The sequence below is a fragment of the Stylophora pistillata genome, chromosome 3 (assembly GCF_964205215.1).
Source record: "Stylophora pistillata chromosome 3, jaStyPist1.2, whole genome shotgun sequence".
Taxonomy (NCBI): domain Eukaryota; kingdom Metazoa; phylum Cnidaria; class Anthozoa; order Scleractinia; family Pocilloporidae; genus Stylophora; species Stylophora pistillata.
In genome coordinates, this window is record NC_142521.1 from 47,094,240 (window position 1) to 47,105,449 (window position 11,210).

Consider the following 11,210-nt stretch of genomic DNA (forward strand, 5'->3'; position numbering starts at 1 on the left):
AATTTTAGTTGTTGAATATAAATATGCAAGTTGTTGAATTTTGCAACATTTGGCTAACCATATAACGACACTTAATTAAAACTACTTAATAGACTCGTAAAACTGCCTCGCAATTACAATCGTTTGAAATCTTAAGGCACTCTGAGCTTACATCAAAAGAAAACACAACATCTAAAAATTAATTTTTTTGCATAAATTAATTATATTAATTAAGAATAATTTCCTTTACTACCTACTTTAACCTTTGATAAAAATTGTGTTGGAGACTCTTAAAGACATCTCATGGTTACAAAAACTAAGTCATTCTTGAAGCCCTTCGACTTGCGATTCTCAAGACATCTAAAACCATTAGGGTACCATGTTGAATTCCCAAAATCTACCCTGTAAATGGCACTTGTTACGATTCTTAAAACTAATTCATTCACGAGTTGTCTTTAAAAAATCTAAAAATCATAAAAATATACTTTTAGATGACTCTGAATAGACGAAAGTTTACCTGTGAACTGCGGATTAATAAACGAATACGTGAGCGATCATCGCAGTAATGTACACTTCTTAAGAAGTTGTGAAAATGAAGCCTGAAAAAAAATTTAGGCCTGTAAGAAAATTATGAAGGGGGTAAGTATCGAAACTGTGGTGCTGCGTCGGTGGGAGAGTATAACAAGATAATTTTGATTTTATCAGATAAGTTGATAATGTACTGAACTTGCCACCGTAGAGAGTTTCAAAGCTGACGATTCGAGCGAAGTTGACAGGTCTGAATTGTACGAAAGTTGACAAGCCTGAATTTTTGTCAAGCTTTTTTTTTTCTTCACTAGTGCTTAAGTAGTGAACATTACTGCGAAGATAATGATAATAATAAGATCAATTTTATATTCAAATATACTTTTACCGTGATTCGTATTTATGTTATCGTATTAATGTCAATAGAAGAATAACAAAAATAAACTACTGAGTGTTGGTAATAACGTATCTGTCAATACTGGTTGAACTGTAGCACAGGCACGGGTGGTCTAAACAACACACTTTCATCCATGACACCTGAGCTCACTTGTCGCTTTTAAAAATAAACTTCTCTAGTTGCATCATGGGATATTCCACACACACTGACACAATAAAGGCCGCTGCATACGAAATGCCCAGTACACCCACAAAACAAAATGCCTGGTAAGGAAAACAAAAACGAAATACAAGATCATTTAACGTTGTTATTCAACAGCAACACTGAGCACAGCACTTCTCACGAAAAGAATAACAGTGTGAAGATCGAAAAACAGAAAATCGAGTCGCACTTACAAGGTGCACATCAGAATATGCACGAACAGTCTCGTACGACTGAAACAGAGCGAAGATGATGATGGGATGAACCAGATAGGCACAATACGTCAGCCGGCTTAATGGAATCCAAAATCGAGCGGACAGGAGTTTATTCACCAAGCCTTCAAAAGAGAAAGACAAATAAAATGAGTATCGCTATTCTAATGCAACTGTAAGGAATCCCGTAAATTTGAAAGCCAAAACAATTCAGACAGTTTTTTCCCATCACTTGGCATGCATACCTTAAAGGCTAATTATAACTCTCTAAGAAGTCATGAAAATCCCCCGCGATGCTCGCGTTGAGCGCCATTGAGAGCTTGTTCACATTCTATGATATATCACGCCCCATCATGTTCACCTACAGCCGAACATAGAAGGAGCCATAGAAAACTCGGGAAAAAACATGAAATTGGGCGGGAAAACACGAGTTGGCATATCACGTTCGAGTTGACTATAGCTTGCGTTAGCGTGAGAGTGTGGTAACGTTTTGTAGCTGTATGCAGCAAAAAACAATCAAAACGTCGCTGCTTTCGAAACTCTTTTGGAAATTGCTTTACACGTACCTCCAAGCCCGTTATGGCAAGCAAAAATCACCCAGGCTAGTGCCAGGCTCCAAGCGAATCGTGAAAAAGTTCCGTAGATAATATTCTCAGCACGAGAGAATTGCACGGGGTTGTCTTTCCTTACGGCTTTGTACTGACCATAGAGAGTAGAGAGAGCGAGAACAATGGCAACACACCAGCCAGCCATGTTGAACAAGTACGTCTGAACCTTCAAGAAATATCAAATTCATTGCCAGTTATTAAATTTGCTATCCGGAATCCTTGACCATTTCGGAAGTTTATGTCAAGCCCTTATCAAGTGTCAAGCCTAAATTTTGAAACCCTTGGTGCTCAGAACGATACATGCTTCGCAAACCATTACTACACATACAGAGACGCGAAGATCAAGAGACAACCAGAAACACAGTCACACAGCTAAACGTTGAGACACTCGGACAGAAGGACACAAAGCCAGAACAAAACAGAGAAGTTTCGGTGACAGATGGTCAGAAAAAGAGAATAGACAAGTAGACCGAAAGAGCGAAACAAAAAACACGACGACGAAAAAAAAAAATAAATAAATAAATAGAAAAACCGAAAAGCAAAAATAAAACAGACTGTTCCTCTTTGGAGTCGACAGAATATTTCCATAGGGCATCATGTATAAGATACGATAGCCACAATACCATACCTTAGTGGGAAGTTTCCAGTCCTTTACGTTAAGAAGTAAGTATCCCGTGACTATGCCAACAAGATACGGTGAAATACGACAATAGGGCTTGACATAGGTCAGAGACATGGAATCCACACCGCGCTCCCTACAAATAAATATGATCACATGATTGTTTCTTAACTCTACGTTACACTCTAACACCATGGCCACGTAACTTTTATGCGGCATTTTTTCCAATTTGCGGAAATCCCGCAACACCGCACTCTAGAATAAACCCTGCATCAGTAAAAATATTTTTCGCACTTTTCTTGATATATTTGCTGAGGCGGTGACAAGGAAAATTAGATGCAAAAAATTGTTGGTTTCTGGGGTGATACTGTAATTAGAGATTAAACGGTTGACATACGGTTGTCTACGTGACGTCATGTACCTGTCGCTTTTATTTCTGACTTCAAAACACAAATCAAATGATCGGTCAGTTACATTCAATGCGCAAGGGTATGGAGAGTAAAACAGCCACAACATAAACAGCAAGGGAGGGGAGGGTAACGAAGTTTCTACTTGTTTTAAGAAAAAGACTGATACGAAGGAAGTGAGGAAAAAAAAAACTGATCTCCACGTTGACGTTACCTAAGGGCACGCCGAAATACGTAGAGTCATTGGCGTATTTAATCTGGATTATGAAGAACAACGGGCAACTACAAGAAATGAATAAAACGCATTTTTTTTGTGTGTGTGAACAAACGGCATAGTGAAAACTTTAAAAAAAAGGGTGTCGAGCCTAACGCCTTTTCTTCATCATCATCTGTCTGTGTTGGCGGCTTACGCTTAACCCTTTGACTCGTAACAGTGACTAGAATCTAATTTCTCCTTACAATATCACGCCTGAATCACACATTAAGGTCAGGAGAATACAGGAAATGATCACCAACTAAAGAAGCTCTTGTTACAACTTTTCCTTGTCAGCACCTTTGGAAATGTATAGAGAACAGTATGGAGAATTTGACTACTGATCATGATGCTCAGGTGCGAAGGGTTAAGTTTGCTGTTGTAGCAAAACCAGGGAAACAAACAAATACACGATTAAAACAAAAAGTTAAAATAATTGGTTCTCACCCAGCATCTATCGCCGCTTTACTGATTACTACTGCAGGAAGGTCATAGTGAGCATAGATAACAGCTGTGGTGGTAAAACTGATACTCAGTAACACAGCAACAAACACAATCAGTCCCCGCAATCGAAACCTGACAAGAAACGCAAAAGTTATTCATCAATGAAGCGATAGACATCAGAACTGCATTGTTTCAGGCTTAGAGCGGAGTGGCGAGACAAGAGACAAGCGAAGGAAAACAGAAGGCCCGGCCAAAATCGCCTTATTTCTCAATATTCAAAGCCTTTGTATAAGACTTCACAGTTTTTCGCTACAGCGGAGACTTCGAAATATTCCAAAGATATCCAAATATCTGAGGGAAGCTTGCAGTTGAGACAACAACCCTCCACTGCTGATCCTGATAGTATGCGGGACGCGTGTCACATCAACCTGTTGTTGGCTTTGCTCTCTGTAGAGTCCTTGTGATTCAGAAAGAGAGTATCGCAGCGCGGCATCCGAATGTCTGAGGTTCCATTCATCGTGGGGACTCAGAATTCTTCTTTATACCACGCTCGTGACGAGACTTCAAGGCCCAATAGCTTTTTGGAGGAAAAAGATCAATTGGCAACTTTGCCTGCAATCCGGCATACTGCTCAGTGAGAAACCGAGAGGGATTTTGATTGAGACTATAAATAATTCCTCTGGTTTTTTTCAGACCTGTACGCCACAAATAGCACAGCGGGGGCAATGATATGAAACTGCATGTCATTCGCTAGGTACCAGCTCCAGTTAAAACACTGAAAAATAAAAATAAAGAATTGTAAAGGAAAAATCAAGAAATAGATAAATAATAAAAAAATAAAAAAGGAACGCAAGGGGCTTTGAAGCAACAAGGAAAATTAGCTAAATAAATAAATAGATAAATAAATAAAAAGAAAAAACGAACGTAAGGGGCTTTGAAGCAACTAGGCAAATTAGTTAAAGTAAACGTTAGAGACGTTATTGATGTAAAGTCAAATTACAAGGTAATGTATCGCAACAAGGTGGAAGAATCGCTGACGTGATTTGGTCAGATCTTAACAGATAAATCTCACCGATGCGCCAAAACTAGTTGGATAGAAGTTGTTGATATAGAGTAGGTTGGTCCACCAGTACTTGTCACACGGGTTCTTTGCCTGGGCTTGATACCAAAGAGGGCCGTCGCCGAGAAATCCGTTCAGTTTGTCGTAAAACAACAAAACGAACATATAAGCTGGAGTTAACCTGGGAGAGATTTGGCAAAATTATAAATACATCTAAAACAGCTGGTTTAACTCTTTACAGACCCACATCAGTGCGCATATTCTCCATGCTGTTCTCTATACATTTCCCAAGGTGCTGACAAGGAGAATTTGTTTAACAATCAAGAGCTTCTTTAGTTGGTGATCAGCTCTTTCGTTATTACTTTAGTTGCCTGCTGGTCTTTGATCTTACGACAATAAAACTAAGCTCTCGGATAGGCATAATGAACCAGTAACAATTTAAATGAAGGACTCACCTCCAAAAACGATGAAAATAGTACTTAAAGAGTGGCAGTTGTCCATTTTTCTTCTCCATATGACGCAATGACAAATAGGAAACCAAGAGACCACTGTAAACAAAAACAGCACAGTTGTCCACATTAGTGGAGGGGCCCAACTAAATTCGTACTGGAACTTATATTAAAGCCTTTTCCATTTCATTGATCACTTTTGACCTAAAACGGTACTTCATTTATACCTTCCAGAGGAATGTTGCCATTTTTTACGGAAAGAGAAGCGACTAGGGATGAAAATTGAGCTACCCTTTCTTACATTTTCTAAAAAGTAAACAAAGATTGTTTCAGTTTTGGATTACATTTTTCCGCGAAGGTTTTCAAAAGTTGAGCCACTACCTCAACCGCTGAGACGAAAGCTATAGCCAATTGTTTCTCAGCGACTTCAGTACGTTTTCCCGCGCTTCAAGAGAGTTGCTTTCTTTCTTAATTTGAGTTGTCGGAGGCTCCTAGTGATTTTTTTCTTTGTTCTGATAGGCTGTTTTTATTCCTCTGATTTTGGTTTTACCATAATAAATTGAAAGGCGCTCTATTACAAGAGTTTTCATAGCCTAATTTGGCTTTGATGTATAAAATCAATTATAATAAATAGTGTTTTAAAATGAAATTTATCATTTTCAAACATTTTTCCTCAGACAAACACTTTGATCAGGGCGTACCTCAGAAAGAAGAAACTATCCACTGAAAAGGTTGCATTTCCAATAGCTTCAAACGTGAACCGTTGAAGTAATTGGAAAAATAACAGAAAGTTACCTGTAAACAAACACTGTGCATAAGTTTTTAATGAATCACTCATAGCCTGCCTAGATACAGAAATGTCTTGATACTGTTGTTAAAATAGTTAAATAGTTGGAAAATAGCCATTGGTCACTAGGACAAAATGCATTTATCTTACAACACTACTTAAAAAATACCTTAAAATGCAGGCCAAAAAAACGTTATCATATCTATAAGGAAGTTGTTATTCTAAATTAAGTTTAAGGCACTCACAACACAGCTTAATCTATCAAACTGCCAATGGAACTGAACAATAGTTTGAGATGAGAAAGAAATTCCTCAAAAATGATCTTAAATGACATGATAATCCTGCTTTTTCCCTTAAAGAAACTAAGCTGTAAAGTTTAGGTTTAAGTTAAGTCCATGGTAAAAGAGTTTGAAATGTCACTAAAATCACTTATGATGACCAATTGAGTGATGGACACACAACAGAATCAACCAAATTGGGTAATTCTGTGATTGATATTGTTGATAATAATAATAATCAAAATTATTAATACTTACTAATAGAGGATCCTAATTGGAAAGCATACACATGTCCCAGGATCACCCACCACATACTCATCACCCTCATTCCATTGATTGAGGTGATGGCGCTGGCAGGGACTTTGGTATCCATGATACGGCTTGTGTTTTGAATTAAGGAGAAACAGAGGAAAAACTGCACCACTACATCTAATGAAAGTAAGTTAAGAAAACTTGTCATTAATCAGGTCAACAATTTAAGGGTAATATGGCATATAAGACCTCAGTCAGGCTGACAACTGCTCTTTTCCAAAAGATTGGCATATATCTACATCATAAAATCTTAGGACATGTAACTGCGCTGAACTTGTGTTTAGATTGGTCAGCTATAAAAGAGATAAGTGAATACGGATTACGAAGAAATGCAAATTGTAAATTTTAATTACTTATACTCAGAAATAGAAAAACTCATTTGATGGAAAACAATCTGACAAAGCTGACCAAAGAAAAGTCATGTTCTACATGTGGTCAGACCTAAATTCTAACCATGGCAAGAGTTTTTAGCCTAACTGCAACTCACTTAAATTGTTTTTGAATTGGTGCACCCATTAAATTTTAGAAAAAAAAAATGCAGTCTATATGTTTTTCAAGGCCAAACCTGGTGTAATTCCCACTCATTCTGTAATTATGATCATGATGATCTTCTTCTTCTTCTTCTGGTGATTGAAGTTTCAAACAAATGGTATGTTTCTTCACAATTTATCTTTACCCTCTAGTACCAAGTGAGTCATTGTACCAGCCTGACTATTTTATGTGATGACCACAAAAAAAGCTCAATCATAACAATCTTTGAACTTACTTGGCTCATTTTTCTGGAAAGGAAAGCTTGATAACCAGGTTGATGAACCAATTGCCTCATCAGAAGGTGGGTGTACACTGCTGCGATCACTCTGTGCAAATGAATCAGACCCCTGGCCTTGAAGGGTTGGTAAGGAATCATCTCTGATTGGCATGAAGCCATTACTTTTGCTGACAGGCACTGATGGTCTCTTCATGAAAGTAATCACAATGTCAAGAATTGTCCCCATGAGGCAGAGGGACAGGATTAGACCACACAAAATCCTGTGAAGATTGATCAAGGATAAAAAATTTAAGGTGTAGATCTCTTTGATGACAACCCAAGTCAAAAGAAGTAAATGTCACAGGGAAACACAGTTCTGTTAAAGGAGGGGTAAGCCATGCAATATGAACTGAGATTGAAACCGTGACAGCCACATGCATTAACTCAGCAAAAATAAGCACAATGTTAGCTGAACTTTCCAGAGTTGAATATCAGGGCTCCAAACTATTGGAAAATATTTTTTCAAACCTGCCATTTGGTGATTTTGAAAGACAATCATTTGTGTTTTTGATATTTGTGTTCTACCCTTACATCACAAAATGGTCTTAAAAGCGAACTTTTAGCAACCAAACTGAGAAAAACTGAACAGAAAACTTCAAGCAAATTAATAGTACTACAAATGACAACCTAAATAATGTCTCTCAGGTAACCAATATAGCAGGCAATAATTTTAGGCAGTTCCCAACTCACCTCCAGGTTTAAACAAATGCTGGAGGTGAGGGGAGGGGAGGGCAGGGAAATTGAGGGAAATAGCAAAAGTGAGTGCATGTCCAAAAGACTTTGTCTTTCATAGCCTGACTTTAGTTATAAAATTTATGTACTTACAAAGTGAGTATTGCTCCTGTTGTGTATTCTGATTTTATGCTGCAGTGAACAGGTTTTCCACTTGCATCTTGTCCTGGCAATTGCTGTTGTGCTGGCCTTAACACTACTTCTGTCTTATTCACATATTTATTAATTCCTTAAGGGTTAATTACAAAAATAAACATCTTGTGAGCTTTGCAATGATGTACATGTAGTACTGTCTCACAAATACTTTCTGACAAACTTGTTTGAAAAGTATTGGCATTGCTCACTGCAACAAACTTGATTCGTTGAGTCTAGCACAGAATATGTTTTTTTTCCTTCAAATACTGACCATTGTTTTTTCTCAAGCAGGGAATCTTTAATTATCAAATCTGATTGGCTAATTGTGCACCTGTAACTCAGGTCCAGTTTTTGAAAGTACAGATCATAGTCTCCAGTACCATTTGTAGCTAAGCTCAAAAAAAAAAAAAACAAAACAAAAAACAAAAAACAAAAAAAAAAAAAACCCAGCAGGAAAAAATAAATGTTATTTATCAATCTAGGTCAGTCCATACAGTAAAAAAAGTGTGCCTTTGGAGGGAACAGTCCTCTGCTTTGGGTGTTATCCAAGACCTTGGACACAGTTTTTTCTCCATATGGACTTCTTGGTATGGATTGCCTGGTAAATGATATATTTCCATTAGACATGATACACACCTGTAAACACATCTTGTAGACCTTTAGTAACATCCTCTTCGCTGCATTGTTTTGGTGCACAAAGTCCCCAGCGGACAGGAAACAACTAGCAAAAAAAAGGTTAGAAGAATTGCTGGCTTTTATTACCTTGCAAGATTCAAGTTTGGATATTTTTCATTGGCAGAAGCACCCAGATGTTACAATGCTGATAAAACTTTGCTTCTTTTCAGGTCACAAAAGGGATTTTCCCAAAAGTTTTAGCATGAAACTTTGATAAAATCCCTGAAATCAAATTTAAGAGGAATGAATCTGTGATCTTGATGCCCTAGTCAATGCAAGCCCTGGGCTAGGAAATTGTGGGGCATAATTGCAGGGAATTTTCCTTTGCCTGATGAGCAAAAAGGCCATGGTTACCGGAGACTTCCACGACTTCTGTATGCCATCCAGGATGAGAGGGGGACTGGACTGGGGCATTTTCCACTGGGGTGGACTGGGACTGGGATAGAACAAATGTCTCTTTAAACTGGATTTACTAAGATCTAACAAGTTTGCTCCCTCTAGGAACAACATTTAAATTGTTTAAGGTGACTTGTGTTCCTTAGCAAAGATGATTATAAAGTTATGCTGTGGATTGGTGTCATCATTTACAACCCACTGACATTTTCTCTTTGTCCATGTTGTGTTACTTACATGTACAGTACTTAAAGCACTGAAGTCCATGTAATAAAGTTAGAGAAAATACATTAGCCTGTGTCTACCATCTTTTTTTTTTAATAGGTGTGGGGGATTCAAGTGGGGTCATTAGCTTCAATTAGATGAGAAAGTTGGCTTATGGGTGCACTGCATTTTACAAGTTTAGCACTGAGCACCAGTCAAAGGCCCTACTAATGTTGCAGCCCTAGGCTAGGGGTGAGGGGGGTTTACACTGTCTGCCTGCATAAACTTACAGTTCACTTAAATTCAAGGCTGGTACAACAAAATATATGTACATTGTAGCAAAACTTGACAATTCTATGAATGTTTGTTAAATGAAAAGATTAGCAGTAAGTACCAACCTTGGTGATATTTAAAGGGGGCTGTGTAAATGATAGGTAGGCCAAACAATAATGAGCATCAGGAATGGTTTCAGTACACTCACTGTAGGATCCTAACCAACCAGTGTTTCCCAGGAAAAGTCCACTTTGAGGTTTGCCGATTGCATCTACGTCTGAAGAGAGCGAGGAGAACGACAGTTGTAAACATCAGTCAATCAATTCTCCTGAACATTTTTGACGGGGCTGGAGCGCACCAACTAATGATCAACGCAGATTTGTGACTAGGATGTCGTCTTGAGATAAATTAAACGTCTTCTCGAAGGTAAATAACGTATAACAAAACATCAAATGTAATCGAGCGAATCGACTGCATTTCATGCGCTAACACGCAGTCAATTTGCCAAACGAGAGAAAGGACCCAAGCGGCGGTGACGTTTGAACCGTTTCATAAAGGCGATCGAGGCGATCTACGGGACATCACCCAGTGACCGCCTAATTAAGGGTGACCACTCTATTCACCTAAACAGACCGAGATTTTTTTACAACTTTGTAAGGCGAATTTAAGGGATGTAATGTATTCGCAGAAGCTATATGAACAAGTTACCGATCGAGGGTCCGGCTATCCGCCGGTAACCGGCAAAGTTTACAAATATTAAATTTATGAATTAAATGAGGGACAAAAATCGGCTCCAGAATACCTGCATGATCGGGCTAACGTTTGGGCATCAAGCTAGCATGAATTTGGCCTCAAAAGATAAAATCGAGATCATTTAATCACGAGATATATCACGGACATGGTACATATTTGTACATTTTGAGAAGCGCTCTGATTTTCAATGCAAATTACGGAGGGCTGGTGGGGGTCATATTCCCTCGAGACAACTCGTCAAGGATAATTTTTAAGTCACCAGACATCCAAATAAAATACGAAACTGGTTGTGTTATACTCACAGGAATATGCGCTCGCTGATTGTGAAAGGTTGGCAACAGTATCTAGGCATTCTTTGGAGATGTCCGAGAAGTTGAACTTTATAGGGAGTGGAGGGAGAGGTGGCAAGCCGAACTTTTGTGCGAGCTGGCTGTAGTTTTCCAGAACTAATCCAGGAGATGCACAAGAATACGTGTTAAGCAAAGTAAAAGCGAAAAAGATGGCAAGGAATTCCATGGCTATCTTTGTTGATGAAGTTACTGCCGCCTTTAATTCGCATGCTAAGATATATATGACATCATTGATGATGCAGCGAAAAACACCTCGTCGGAGTGAAACTGGAAACGACGTGTACTGCATGAACGCAAAGTATGAGCATTTGATCTCCATTCCGGGATATACTAGTCAGGTTTCTTTAAATAGATCG

General features: G+C 38.4%; 1 protein-coding gene across 1 annotated transcript; it reads right to left on the reverse strand.

Annotated features, from left to right (window-relative positions):
- Positions 1 to 113: 113 nt before the first annotated feature.
- Positions 114 to 11,188, reverse strand: LOC111343948 (O-acyltransferase like protein). Its single transcript, XM_022951153.2, has 15 exons — positions 10,807 to 11,188; positions 9,877 to 10,028; positions 8,843 to 8,927; positions 8,165 to 8,300; positions 7,298 to 7,560; positions 6,478 to 6,648; positions 5,856 to 5,949; positions 5,161 to 5,253; positions 4,718 to 4,886; positions 4,341 to 4,420; positions 3,649 to 3,777; positions 2,551 to 2,677; positions 1,881 to 2,088; positions 1,297 to 1,439; positions 114 to 1,164 (listed from the first exon to the last, which is right to left on the reverse strand). Exons 1-15 carry the CDS (start codon positions 11,171 to 11,173, stop codon positions 1,048 to 1,050), a joined length of 2,334 nt encoding a protein of 777 aa, XP_022806888.2. The 5' UTR covers positions 11,174 to 11,188; the 3' UTR covers positions 114 to 1,047.
- Between the last annotated feature and the right edge of the window lie 22 nt (positions 11,189 to 11,210).

Coding starts and splice junctions, on each gene's coding strand:
- LOC111343948 (XM_022951153.2), bottom strand. CDS start 11,173: ATGGAGATCAAATGCTCATACTTTGCGTTCATGCAGTACACGTCGTTT. Junction 8,928..9,876: donor CCCCTTTAAATATCACCAAG/GTTGGTACTTAC, acceptor TTTTTTTGCTAG/TTGTTTCCTGTCCGCTGGGG. Junction 6,649..7,297: donor TTTCCAGAAAAATGAGCCAA/GTAAGTTCAAAG, acceptor TACTTTCATTAG/ATGTAGTGGTGCAGTTTTTC.